A 14,274-nucleotide genomic window follows, 5' to 3' on the forward strand; every position below is an offset into this window, starting at 1 on the left:
CAGATGTGCCAACCAATGTTGCTTGATGAGTGTATAGTCTGTAGTGGAAGACATTCGTATATGTTGAAATATCCCATGTATACTTGGAACATTCTAAAAGATTGTGGAAATTACAAGAGACTTTGACATGCGTAAGGATAAGATCATGGCAAAGTATACAGATTCTAGAAGACTTTGGAGATATCAACAGCTTAGAGTTGCCATGCTTCATGCCAACTTTTGAATACTCTAGAACAAGATATTTATATGGTAGGATAAGGATGAGAGAAAGTTTTAGAGTTAGATATTTTTAAAGAAGAGTGTGGAAGTTGCCACATGGCAACACCACAAAAACCATGAGCACCTATAAATAGTGATGCTCCCCTCCCTAATAGCCATACCATGGCATAAGATGTCTCAAGTATCAGATTGTAAGGTAGCCATGTAGTATAGTGGTGTTATGGTAGGATAGCCACAGAAAGAGTGTGCGAGTGAGTCTTGTATGAAATTGAGTAGTGAATACCTCAACAATGTTCAGTACCTCAGGCACCACCCAGCCCTGTATGCATCAATGCCCCGCAAGAACTTTATTGACAATATTCATTCTGCCTCCAAAAAATTAAAGATTGTTGCAACCCGTCACTTCCGTATGCTCTTCGAGAGTTGTCCTTACACTGCTTCAGATTGGCATGTTGCAAAAGGAGAAGGAGCAGAAGCAGGAGAAGAACATGGCAAAATCAAACTATAACAACGATATAAATCACTTCTTATCTTTCATAGAAATAGGCTTCAGCATTCGGAGGATCACCCATCTATTAACAATGTGGATGAAATGGAACTCTATCTCGCTTCAACCTTTGAAGACTTCTTACCCGATCTGATCAGAAACTTGCTCCTACTTTGCAAGATGGATGGCAAATATGTTTCTTTAAACTTATTTTTTTTTTTGGCAATCTGTTCCTTTTTAAATATCCCTCCCCTTTTGTTCAACTTTTCAAGTGCATGGTCGACATATAAAGTCTACAAGTCCTGTACTCAAGGGCGTCCAAACGTCTTATGCCCAATATGCACAAGGTGAGGTCATTAGGTGCTGCTTTACTGCAATTTATCGTGTGTAGTGTGTAGTGGTAGGTGAGCCTCCTCTTTGAAATTCCGTGGGGCTTCCTGGATGCAAGGGGAGGTGCCATCAAGAGTTTTAAAAATTAAGTTCTAGAAACATTAATTGGCTTTATTAGTTGTAGTGGGCAAGATAACTCAAAGGCTTTCATTTTTTCTTTTGCTTGATAGTCACATCGCAGAATCAGCAACTCTTGGATAATAGTTTCTGTACCATTACCCATGCAAAATAATATTTAGCAGAAAAATAAACCAACAACTAGTCTATTAAAGTTAAAATTGCAATCATGATTTTACGTCTGGTAAAAGCCTGAATTTGGTGATAATGATATATATTTGAATTTGTTTATTTGAAGCCATCGGGTTACTCCTTTGAAGCAAATTGGGTTTATGTGCTAAAAGCCTGAAGTTGGGTCTGGTCTTGGGCGTGTTGTAAGGGTGTTCCACCCTTTATTTCTTCTTAATATAAAGTACATAGCTCATGCGTGTTGAGGATAAAAAGAGAGATGATGTTCATCTTTTTTGTTTACATAGTGTGGATCAGCAACACCTAACAAGAACTTGGAACATAAGAATTGGGAGTTGGGATAGATTTACTCAAACTCTGACAGCATCTGCAAGATTTCTGACTGAAGTAACAGTTCCAGAATGATTTAAATGCTCTCGTTATCTTCGTTTGAGGAAAGACCATCTGTGGTTTTTGTTTTTTTTAAAGCTTTGCTTAGGTTTTTCTTGGATTGGGTGACACTTTCTTGAGGCAAACACGCTCAGGCTGCCCCAGCTGGTTGGAGGCTGCTTATTGCCCCCTAATTTCTTGGTGTTAAGTGGAGTAATTATTCAGATCATGAAGCAAGTTTAGTTTATCTAATGAACAAAGTGTTCTTTGTTTTTAATTGTTATTTCAACCTGTAATCTCTGTGTCAAGGACATCCATATGAAATAGTCTTAACATGACGAAACATCATCTCCAGGATATCCATGGAGGAGCTGCGTGTCGAGGACATCCAGATGAGATAGTCTATCTAACATGACGAAACAGCATGTCCAGAATAGGAAACCGAATTCAATTTTCAATTACATTTGCATTCTCCGTCTGAATATTTGATGATAAACCAACCAGCAGCAAAGGCTCCCAGCCGAGCATTGATGATTTAGAAGAGCAAATATGTACCAACATTATTGAGCTTACTAGCCGCATGGCCTTATTCATGGAAGTTTTCCAAGCGTCCAGCTTAACGATGAATCATGGTTATAATTTAAGTATTTATAGAAAAAAGAAATGGGTATTGCCAGCCTTTCTACATCTTGGTTCCTATCTTAACCTATGTCTCTCCTTGATACATTTTGCATCTAACGAACGAGTGAACTATCATCTGTACAGGTACAGCGGCATCCACATGCTTCTCCTGTAAAAAAAAACGAAAAGGGACGCCACTCTTTTTTTCCTTTCCCTATCGTAAATTACAGAAAGACCAAAAGGGTAAAAGCTCAGAGATTTCACGGTGAAGGATGTCGCCGCCCGTCAAATATCAGAGCTCAACCTCGTGAAGATCCTCACCTAAACCATTGAACTGAAGCGATGAGTTGCTGCTGGAACGGCTGTGCGGAGGTCTTACTCCAGGCATCATTGGTGACCGCATGTTCTGTCCATCGGGTGATCTGGAAACAGCAGTGCTGCTCAATTGCTCTGGGTATGCTCCACTCCATGAAGACGCTCTTGACCTTGACATTGAGCTGTTGACGCCGTCTGAGGGTGCCACGATGTTATCCATACTAGGGTACCGCTGAATGTTGTCCCCACTTGGGTACCGCTGAATGGTTGACTGCATCGGTACTGGTGGTGCCGGTGAACTGAATGCTGCCTCCACCGCTGGTGAGGATGAGGGTCCATCCTGTTGAGCGGTTTCACTGTGGGCATCCCCTGTTGCATCAGCAGCCGTCTGTTCCGAAGCAACAGCAGCAGGAGTTGGCACAAAGAATTTTGCACCCGACAGTGGGCTCATAGATGGAGCGGCTGGTTTGCTATACATTGCTGCTGCACCAAAGGCATTTGCACCACCACCACCCTTGTTGAAAGTGTCAACATACCTAGACAAAGAAGAAAATGTTACACCCAGCTGATGCGAAAAAGAAATTAGGAAAAATAATAACTAAGCAAATCACCTTGATCTAACACCCATCCTTCCACGTGCTGAGAATTGGTTCTGGGTGGGTGGCATCGGTGGCATCCCAGAACTTGGCTCCGAAGGATTCGAAGCTTTAGCTTCTGTGAATCCATTAGCGGTATAACCTCCACCAACTGGGGGACCATTCAAGTTTGGCTCTGGAATACTGTTCTGGAATGAGGATTTCATCGGAGGTGGGGGAAGCGGAGGCTCCTCAGCAGGGACCTCAGCGCCTTCTTCCACCCACCGCTTCAGCTTCTCATCATAGTAGAACTTGTTCTGTTCCCCTAACTTTGCCTTCAGACCATAAGGTGATTAAGCACGTTACTACAGTAGGACCATAGGTAAGAATAAAATAATGTGCTCAGTGAGCTAGTACGTACCTGACGATGAGATTTTGAAACAAGCCCCACTGTCTTCTGCACCAACCATCCAAAGCGTGAACTTCCTGAACCTGATGTGCTTTGTGCCTTACTTGACCCAGCAGCCTGCTAAAATATCAAATGTAGGTAAAAAAAGAGAATTCATAAATATTCAGAGCACAGTATCACACAGGTACCTTTTGTGGGGCTCTGCCAAAGTCCGGCTCAGAAATACTTCTGTTATGTGCAACTTCCCTACCAGGGCCGCTATTTCCTGCCATTTCGCTCATAGACTGCTCTGAAGCAGAAGACATTAGAGGTGACATGGACATCACTGACTGATTATTTACAACTTTTGTATCAGGAGGTGAATAGACATCTCTTTCATTTGCAGCGCCCTGTGTCAGCGGCGGCATCGGTGCAGATTGTGTACCCATCATGCGGGACAAAGATTTGTCAAGTGATGTGAAAAGCTTCCCAACAATCTTTCCAGGGGCAAGATTTGTTGCATATCCACCCTAAATAGCAGCAAATTGACTATCAGCGAAAAGAAAAGAAATGCTCAACGAAAAATAATAGCAACAGTACACGAAGTACCTGTTGATGAGTACGTATCCTTTCCTCTAGGGTTGAAAACAATTGTTTCCATGCTTCTAATTCAGGTGTGCGACCAGAGGCCTTCAGAACCTTCAGAGATGCTTGACAATACCTTGACAAGGCAATTCAATGTCAACTAAGAGCCGAGGAAAAATACTGAAATGATAACTCAACAACCTACCTCAGTGAATCAGAAACCTTCCCAACCTCCGCAAGCATATATGCATATATCAGCTTGTATGGTTGAAATGGCAAGAGTATGTACTGAGAATTACCAAGAACCTTTGCATACTCATACACCTCCGTTCTCTGTTAGTTGCATAGGAAGAACCTTTGATCAGGGGCATGCGAGAACCATGGAAAATCACAGAAATACTAGAACAAGTACAGAAACCAGTAATGGAGCAAAATATAGATGCGACCATAAGGAATTGCCAAAATAGAACATAAGAGCAAAAGCTTTAATCACTACAATAACTTATCATATGATATACCAACAAAAAAAGTTCTAATATGATAAAATCCTTTTTGAAAGATTTGGTAATATATCTGCTCTACAGGTCAAAGGAATTTGAACTTGAAGCAAGATACAGAAATGTTCATTTCATTACATAACCCGTATGCCACAATAATATCATGCAAATTCATCTGTGTGATATTTTCCTAAAGCACTCTAAACAATCTTCAGTGAAGCATGATGGTAATGTACCATAGCACCCTCAATCAGAACCTAACACTTGCACTAGCAGCAGAAGACAATCTTCAGAGTAAACTAGGAAAAATAAATGGTGCAGATTAACAATATTGACCTGGATGGCTTCAGGGCTGGCAAATGTGCGTGGACTTCTCAAGTGGTCTGCACCAATGAGGCACATCCTTGCACTTTCAGAGTACGAATCAATATTTAGTTCAGCAACTAAATAGCACAAATGGGCAGATGCAACCTGCATAAAATAAACAGTGCATTAAACTCTAACCATAAAACTGAAACAAGTATATTCAATGCATAGCACTCAAACCTCATTTTTCTCCTTCCAAAGGCAATCCCCAAGGTGGGTAATTACGAGGTCATCACCTTTTGTCCTGTTTGCAGTTATAATAGCCAAATTCTCTTGCCAGTCATCCAGCATACCCCTAGGAGCAACCTGTCCAAAACTGGAAAGTGAGTTTCAACTTTCAAATATTACAATGAAAAGGAAGGCATGTCTGATGAGTTCTCTCAAAATCAAAATGCAGGAACTTGAGAATGGTGAAGCAAAAAAGAAAATCACTATACATAAAAGAGATGTGACTATGCGTATAGTTTCTAAAGAACATGAGATGATGCGTTAAGTAACGCATCATGAGATGAATGTAGATGCTTCTCCTGCTTCAAAGTAAACGATGAAGTCAAGGATGATAATATTTTCCATTGAGACAGTTATCATTGCACTTAAAACACTATTCCAAGTACAGTAACTCCATTCACAATTTGAAAGAACTATTCGGATTGGGCGTATGAAGATATTGCTATTGGATTTGTCACAAAAAAAAATACTTTTGTGATATAGCAGTTTTACAATCTTTTATTAAAAACATAAAAAAATAGTGGTCAAAGTTGCGTATTGCAGACCATGTTGATGTCCAAAAGGATATGTACGAATGGAGGGAGCGTATATTACCTCTACAGGTTGATGGTGTGTATACAAATCACCACTGTTGACGGGGTTCTCAGAATTGAAAACATCTGCAGGTTGTCCAGCAATAAGAAGGCACAATGTCCTCAAAGGTGATCCAGACACCAAATGGCAATGAGCCATTTTCTTCACTGTATCCGCATAAAACTGCATCATGAGGTAGTAAAGCAATAAGAAATCACTCGGGGAAAGAAAATCCAGATGTGCCATCCAACTAATCTAGAGACTCCAAGTTTCAATTCGAAAACAGACCTTATCACCAAGTTGTAAAGCAAGGATCAGTGCGGGTCCCCAAAGTTGACCTTCCTGTGCATACTGAAGGGCCTCTTTCCTTCTACCAGAAACTAGGAGATTTTGAACCTCCTGAGCAGTAGCCTGCAATAGGGTATTTGCCTAAAAAAGGATATCCGTTTGTTAATTATTGCAGCACAGACAAGAGAATAACAATTACCTGAATCTGGCTTTCCGAAGGAAGATTCCTCATGCAATGGACTCCATACCCTTTCATATCAGCACTGCTCTTACAAGATGAGAGAAGTTTTGTAACCGCCATATCTGGGCCATCTATACCCTGTTACAAATAGTTAAAACAAAATCAGTATCCATACAAAAATTAAAATACTAACCACAATAGAGTAAAGCATCCCGTCAAAAAGAGCCCTTCTCAGCACATGATACATCTGGCTGAATTTAATTAGAGAATGAACACAACAATACATCTTTTCATTTCTCAGGTCAGAATACATATACATGGACTATGACTTGATTTGTATACATGGGCATTATCGGACTGATTAATCATCTTCCAACATATTTCTTTGTTTCATTATCATAGCTACAGTTCCATTGATAACTGAAAATTTGGTCATCTTACCAGAGCAATTGACAAAACAACACAATCATAATACTAAGCATCTTAAAAGTATATATCTCAGATGGAAAAAATTGAGCTTAAGCATCAAGATATCATGTTATTCGAGCAAGTATATAAATCACAATTTAGGATTGGACTAAAAAAGAGATCCAGAAGGCGTTCAGATAAATACCATAGAGTAAATCTTCCACTATCCATGAATGGTAACTTAAAATATTAATACTGAACAAATCCATAACAAAAATATCTCCTCACAAGTTATCAGAAACCAGATCATATTTAATATGTGATCTTAGAGAAAACAAAGACTGACAAGGATGACAGTGGTGTGTGCTATATGTTTTTCTTATTGGAAGATTCATAATACAGTAAATGACAACTGAGGCTCAAACAAAAAATATGAATTATTGCGAACAGAATCATCTGTGCAATATAGTCAAGCCAGACAGAGAATACCTCCTGTGATGGGTCAGACCCAAAGGGTGAACGGAGTTTTCCATAGTGTTGACACAGTATTTTCAACAACGAAATAAGCACCTTCTGAACATCCCCTCTCTGGAATTCGGTCAGAGAAGATTCATATACTGCAATCATATCATCAAGCCATTTATTCACATCCTTTGATGCAGCACTACCACCAACAAGAGGTCCAGGAATAGGTTGACGACACAAAGCATGGAAGTAACTAAGCGCACTGCCATTAGCCACGCTTGAATGATCAATCTTATCAGCAACAATTTCTGAAATATTATGAACTGACACCATCCGACCAGAATTGCCCTTAGATTGCAGCAACAAAAGTAATTAGTCACTACTCACTACAAGAAGAATACTACAAGCACATAATCTTACTGTACCTTATTTCCGCTGTCAAAGTTTGCAGTAATGGAGCTCATTTCTTTCAGAACTACTAGCTTCCCCCCAAATCCAAAGGTGACCACGGCATGTGGTGGGCGTCCAGCTGATGATCTCTGCTCATGTGGTGAGAAACCGAACTGTTGGGATGGACCATTTGTACCAATCAGTTGCTGCTGAGCAAAGTCCATTGCTGTCTGAGTGCCCCCATAGTTGTTTGGCACATATGTATGTGCAGAGGAGCCAGCATGCGTTTGTGTATTGTACATGCTCTCCTTTGGAACGAAGTCTTGTGGACCATTTGAATTACCATACCCAACTCTTGTTGAAGGTTCATATGCCATGTGGCCAGCCTGGTGATCTTTAGGAGGTTGGAATTCCTTGTGGCCAGTCTGGAAATTCGTTGAAGATGCAAACGCTCTGTACCCTACCTCCTGACTTGTAGAATGCTCAGAACCCTTGTACCAACTCTGGTTCCCTGTAAAAGGTTTGAACCCCTCATAACTAGCCTGATTGCCTTCACTGCCAGTGTATTGGCCTGTAGAAGGTACAAATGTGTCTATATGAGGCTTATAATTTACAGAAGATTGCAATGACTCAGCATTGGCCTGCTGCCCAATCTGATTCTCAGCCTGTTGATTGGAACTATAGGAACTACCCAGCAAGCTATTACCTCCCGAAACATCAGGCTGCATGGTGTTGCCCAATGAATCCGGTTGCCACTGGCTCTGCTGGCCGTAGCTACTTGCATAAGAATCCTGGGTGCAGGGAGCTAGACTATGGCCTGCCCCTGCGAACCCATCCGAGGCTGCTGGAGTAGTTGCAGCTTGCGCAACACTTTGTTGGTATGACTCGAGTGATTGCCACTGCTGAGTGTTGGTGTCAAAGTACCACCCTGGGTATTCTGCATAGAACAGCATGTTCGGTGGGTATTCTACGGGAGCTGCACCCCAGGTCGCGGCATTGGCACTGCTCTCCTCCGCAATGGTCTCAAGCGCTGAGTGCAAACTGTTTTGCAGGTACGAAGCATTAAACTGCTGCTGCTGCTGAACTCCACTGCCCAGGACTGCAACAGCACCAGTATTATCAGCAACATAACTCTGTGCACTGGGGGTATCTACCTGATACCATTGCTGCGTAGCCGCATCGTACTTCCACCCAGGGTAGAGGGTCTCCAGGTATTTGGGATCAGTGGAGTCCAATTGTGCATTGGTGCTCTGATCCCCGTATCCTGCAGCGCTTGCACTGGAATCGAAATGGGAAATTGCATCGTTATCCATTCCACCATAGAAGCTGTAATCTGTCAGTCCAGCACCGATGGCAGCCTTGTTATCCACTCCTGCAGAGAAGCTGTGATCTGTTGTGCTAACGTTGTTGGTACCTACCACAGATGCCTGCATGCCCTGGTCGCCGGGCACAGTAGCCCCAAATAAGTCGTCCTCTGCTCCTTCTGGCAAGAGGTCCCCAAACGGATCTGCTCCACCGGCACTGGTGCTGGAACCAAAGTCATTCCACTGCACCTGCTTGATGGCAGTGTGGATGCCTTTATGTGACCCTGGGGACCCACTGTCTGGTGCCATGGCAGCCTCATCAGCGCTAGCGTGCGTTTCCTGAACTTCAGACTTGGTCTCCTGATGCAGGACAGCAGACCCTGCCTCCACCACCGCCTCTGTAGCAGCATCAGGATGTTCCACCAGAGACTCAACTTGTGGATGCGCCAGCGTGGGCTCATGCTCCTCCTCCTCCTCCTCCTTATGTGGCGCTGGCATAGGCTGATCATCAGCCTGAGTCACAGGCTTGGGTTGAGGAGTCACCTCTGTGGGTTCAAGCCCAGCCTCTGCATGTGAATCGTTTTGCAGGTACAAAGCACTAAGCTGCTGCTGCTGCTGCTGCTGCTGCTGAATACCATCGCTTGCCACAGCACTGGTAACTTCAGTGGTAACATGCTGATCGGTGAGAGTATCTACCTGATACCACTGCTGCGTAGTGTCGTCGTACTTCCACCCAGGGTAGAGGCTCTCCAGATATCTGGGGTCAGCAGATTCCAATTGCGCGTTGGTGCTGTGATCTGTGGCATAACCCGCAGCACCAGTGGCCGAGTCGAACTGGGAATTGGCACTGTTGGTATCCTTTACCCCATAGAAGCTGTAATCCGGCAGCCCAGCAGCGTCGGTCGCATTGTTACCCGCTCCGGCGGAGAAGCTGTGATCTAGTGGTGCGCTGGCATTGCTGGCAGGTAGAAGCGATGCCTGGCCGCCCTGATCCTCGGCAGCAGTACCCCCGAAGAAGGTGTCCTCCGCTTCACCTGGCGGGAGGTCCCCGAACGGATCTGCCCCGGGGGCGCCAGTGCTGGCACCACCAAAATCGTTCCAGTGCGCCTGCTTGAGGGAGGGGGCGGCGGCGTGGACGCCCTTGTCCGACCCCGTGGACACGGCCTCTGGCGCCGCGGCAGGCACGTCGGCCGCAGCCCCAGGTGGTGGCACGGCAGGCTGGTCAGCCGCGGCCTCAGGGGGTGGTGCGACGGCAGGCTCCGGCTCCAGCAGCGCCTCCTCCTTTAGAGCGAGTTGAGGATTCGGCGGCGCGGGGTGATGCTCCGTGAGTGGCGCCGGCGCGGGGTGATTATCGGGCTTGGCGTCGGATTGGTCGGTAAGGGTGAGGGCGGCGAGGTCCCCCGCGGAGGCCTCCGCCTCGGCCGCGGATGGTAGGCTAGGGCGATCGTCGTCGGCGTCGTCGTCGGAATTGACTAGGTTGTCGAAGAAGTCCTCGGTGGTGTCGTCGAAGTCTGCGGCCATGGCGGAATTAGGGTTTGATTTGGGATGGATGGATCTGGCCTGGTGGTGGGGTTGAGATTTGGGGGCTTCTCTTGTCTTTGTCCTCCCTGGTGGTGTTGGTGGTGGACTTGCGCGCTGCTGCTGCTCTCGAGGGGAAGAGATGGAGATGGAGACGGACGCGGAGACGCGTGCGATGCGGCGGCGACGTCACGCGCTCTTCTCCATTCGTCGGCATCGTCTTCTTTTTCCTTTTTCTTTTTTTTTCTCCCTTCCGCATCCAAGATCGAGGGATGTGACGTCAGATGACATATATGCATACACACAAAACTAACAAAAGTAGTAAGTCCACGTTTTAGAGCGTTGTTTTTTCTTATCCACAATGTCATTGTCACACCTTGAAATTTTTTGGATTTTAGGATGTGATTAAAAAGAATAATTAAACAATAATTTTCTCATAATTTTAAAAAATTTCCAACATTTATTTTTCTTGACAGAAAATTTAGTATAGAAAAAATAATTGGTTGTTTTTCTAATTAAATAAAGTGGTTCTATGTGTGTTGCATTCATGCTAATGCATCTTCGTATTTCTCGAGTGCAAAATGTTTTAAAATGCGTTAAGTCGACGATCAGGTCCTTCTAAGAATTTTCCACCTTTTTTGATTCATTCTCATTTTTTCTAGAACTAAATCTATTTATTAGAAGGCTCTGGAACCGTTTCACGAGCTCTAAGTGTTTTATTTGGACTTCTCGTGTCACAAACTATCTCTAGGATTTTTTCTGGAATTTTTGGGATTTTCTGGATATTTTTCGTGCTTTAAAAACATTGTCTAGAATTTTTTTGATTTGTTTTGCACTGGAAATTACATTCCAGAAAATAGAAACCCTAATCCCTATCGGATCGGGTTGGATCCATCCGAACCCAACCCGCTTCAGCAACCCGATCCGCGCCACCTTTCTTCTCTCCTTGCAGGTGGACCCCACCCCTTCTTTCGGGCTGAGCCCGCGAGGCTCGGTTCGGGCCCGACCCGCTTGTCTGGCTGCGCACGAAAGCGCCACAGCCGCCTTCTCCTAGGCGTGCGCACCACACAGGCCGAGGCTCCGTGCCCCTATAAATAGCGCGCAGCCGAGCCACGCGCTTCCTCCGGCCGACGCCGACACCTCGCGCCCTCGCCTGCATAAGCGCCGCCACCGGTCCCCCGCGTCCGATTCACCACGGTCACCGTCCGCTGGAGCAAGCCAGCGCTGCTAGGAAGTCCGCAACACTAAGCCGCAACCTCGACACCACTCGCCATCCCGAATCCAGCGTGGAGCTCCACTGAGCGGAGCCCAAGCCACCGCCGCCGGTCAGCCTTCAAATTCCAACCGCTGCCGTCGTCCTCCACCGCTGGTGAGCACATCCGCAGTCTCTCCTCGACCTCCTCTATCTACCGCGCTGCTTCCCCTTCGCCACAGCCGCCGAAGCGCCGCCTATTTTGGCCGGCCGAGCTGCCATCCGCCATGGGAGCAAGCTCCCACACCTTTTTCAAGTTAGCCCCTATGCTTTTGCAAGTAGACCCTCGAGCTAATCTGTAATATCTGGCCGATTCTTTATGTCTTGGTAGATTTATAGAATGACCCCTAAACCTTTTAGATCCTTTCAACCTAACCTAAGCCTAGACCTTCTATGGATCTAACCCTGGGTCCCAACCTATTTGTGAGCACTATTCCATGTGTCTTGGGAATCTTCCTTGCTAGCCCCTGTTGTCTAGGGTTAATCACAATTAGACCCTTCAGCTTGTTTAGCTCATAGATTCTATGTTTAAATTCCGTTTAACCTCGTTCTTGTTGTGTTAGATTCATACCAATGTTAACATGTTAGAAGCAATGTTAATCATGTTCTCTGTTTTGTAATTTACTTAAAATATTAATATGAGCCAGTACTTGAATACTTGCTTTTCTAATTAAAATCTAATTGGAGTTACCCCGTATTTTCATACTAAATGTTAATTTGATTGATGTTTATTTGAATAACTCTTCTAATTAAAAGCTAATTAGAGATATACCACGGTTTTTCATAAATTAAACTCAATTTGATTAATGTGTATTAAATTTGTTTTATAAATAAAAGCTACATAGGTTATATCTCGAATTTTCATAATTAAATGTTAATTTGACTAATGTGAATATAAATATGTTTTTGAATTATAACTTGGTTAGTTCAATACGAAACATAGAGCTATGCGCTTAGATATTCTCACCTAAGTTATTTCAGAATAAATGTTTAATTCGTATAATTTATACATACACATTTATTTATAAATAAAAATTTGATTAAGTTTTATTACGGCTTTTCAGATACTAATATGATATAATTTAAGTTAATTCTAACATAAGGTGTTTCTCTAAAATTACCTTTACATATGGTTTTATTGAGTTAAAATATATCTTGTTTGATAATAATGTCTCAATAGCTTTGTCTTTTCAACCTTAGTTTCGTTTTCAGTGTTTCTTTCCTAGTTTTCGTGATCCTAGAATCGAGCCATACCCTTTACTACGCTCTTTTAAAGCCTTTCTGATTGGTGTATTGTTCTTAGTTAGACTTGTTTGTTTGCTTTGTATGTTTGTGTTGGTGATTGCTTCGAGTAGAAGGATTGTTGTTTGAAAGCTTTAAAGATTAAGAGTTTCAAGAGAACAAGAGCTGAAGAGCAGTAAGAGTAACTTTTCGTTGGAGAAAGCCAAATGTCCCTAAGCATCCTTCTATCTATGCTTATTTACAAGAATACCATACATGCATTAATTGGAATATGGAGAACCACCCAGGGAAACAGTGCAACCACAAGAACTATATGACTCTGATCTTGGCTAATTAATTAGAGACTCTAGTTTGAAGCGATCTTACCGAAAGGGCAAGAGGGGTAGTGGCAGATAGGGTATAGCCCGACCCTCAGACTGATCTGCTCTATGGTAGCTTCACAGTCTTGAGAGAGGTTCATGCTCTGCTGCTGATCCGAAAACCTTAGCGGGCTACTTATTAGGGAATCTTTGTAAAGGCCTCGTAGCGTCCCTATGCAATCACACCTCGGTAGTGTGATAAGTGCCTACTTTTGCATAGCATGTTTGGGTCTAAAGTTCTTTTGAACTTTTACGCGACTTGTGGTGAAAATGTCAACCTCTGCAGAGTGTCTAAAACTGATATATCAGCCGTGCTCACGGTCAAGAGCGGCCTGAACCCTCACATGATTAATAAACTTGAAGATGGACTTAAAACGTTATTCTGGTTAATTCTTGTAGCCTTGCGGAGGGTAACCATAAGTGTACTCACCCTTACTTACTGTGCTCAGAAGAGGAAGGTGTGTGAAGTTTTCTGAAGATGATGCTAAGTTCTAGGCGTACGCTACCCCCAGTCGATTGCCTGTGAAGTTTAAAGCCTTCGTTTCCAGAATTAAGCGTAAATCTCTATTATACTCTCTTATTGCTTTACGTGATACTGTTCCTAGCATATATATATATATACATATAGAGAGAGAGAGAGGTAGCACTCGATCTTGTTTTAAAACTGACGTGACAGTCATGTTTGGATCCTCGAGACTTACTCGTATACTAAGTTGCTATGAACGAGCAAACCAACTTTGTAGAAGCCGGATGGACGATCGGTATATGAAAACCAGGCTATAAGTTAAACCGTTTATTTTGTTTTGCATCACTGCGGAATCGAAAGCAGAGAGAAATTTGATTTGATCTTTTTTACACGTTATATATGGAGCGCTTTTCTTTTTGTCGCACGCTTTTTATCTGATACATAATCCACGTATAGAAAGTGCTTACAAAGGCAGGTAAAGTTGCAATAATAGAGGAATTCAACTAGTGGATGCAAGATCATGATTTTCACGTTAGATAAAA

At 43.4% G+C, this 14,274-nt stretch overlaps 1 protein-coding gene across 2 annotated transcripts; it reads right to left on the reverse strand.

The window, feature by feature from the left end:
• Window positions 1–2,327: 2,327 nt before the first annotated feature.
• LOC117851398 (protein transport protein SEC16B homolog) lies at window positions 2,328–10,600 on the reverse strand. Of its 2 annotated transcripts, none has more exons than XM_034733208.2 (13): window positions 7,627–10,600; window positions 7,226–7,549; window positions 6,347–6,466; window positions 6,148–6,270; window positions 5,881–6,042; window positions 5,239–5,364; window positions 5,029–5,163; window positions 4,401–4,528; window positions 4,220–4,331; window positions 3,820–4,140; window positions 3,644–3,748; window positions 3,259–3,557; window positions 2,328–3,183 (listed from the first exon to the last, which is right to left on the reverse strand). In XM_034733208.2, the coding sequence occupies exons 1-13, from the start codon at window positions 10,414–10,416 to the stop codon at window positions 2,625–2,627; spliced, it is 5,304 nt and encodes a 1,767-aa protein (XP_034589099.1). In that variant the 5' UTR covers window positions 10,417–10,600; the 3' UTR covers window positions 2,328–2,624. The 2 variants fall into 2 exon arrangements, with proteins under 2 accessions (XP_034589099.1, XP_034589098.1); XM_034733207.2 differs by having other exon boundaries at window positions 3,644–3,751; window positions 7,627–10,584.
• Window positions 10,601–14,274: the final 3,674 nt, after the last annotated feature.

Source organism: Setaria viridis, chromosome 4, assembly GCF_005286985.2.
Source record: "Setaria viridis chromosome 4, Setaria_viridis_v4.0, whole genome shotgun sequence".
Taxonomy (NCBI): Eukaryota; Viridiplantae; Streptophyta; class Magnoliopsida; order Poales; family Poaceae; genus Setaria; species Setaria viridis.

Excerpts from the sequence above, each read along its gene's own strand:
- LOC117851398 (XM_034733207.2), bottom strand. The coding sequence starts at position 10,416 with ATGGCCGCAGACTTCGACGACACCACCGAGGACTTCTTCGACAACCTA. Across the intron at positions 6,467-7,225 it reads GGTCTGACCCATCACAGGAG|GGTATAGATGGCCCAGATAT; the intron begins GTATTCTCTGTC and ends TATTTGTAACAG. Across the intron at positions 3,184-3,258 it reads AGGATGGGTGTTAGATCAAG|GTATGTTGACACTTTCAACA; the intron begins GTGATTTGCTTA and ends TTCTTTGTCTAG.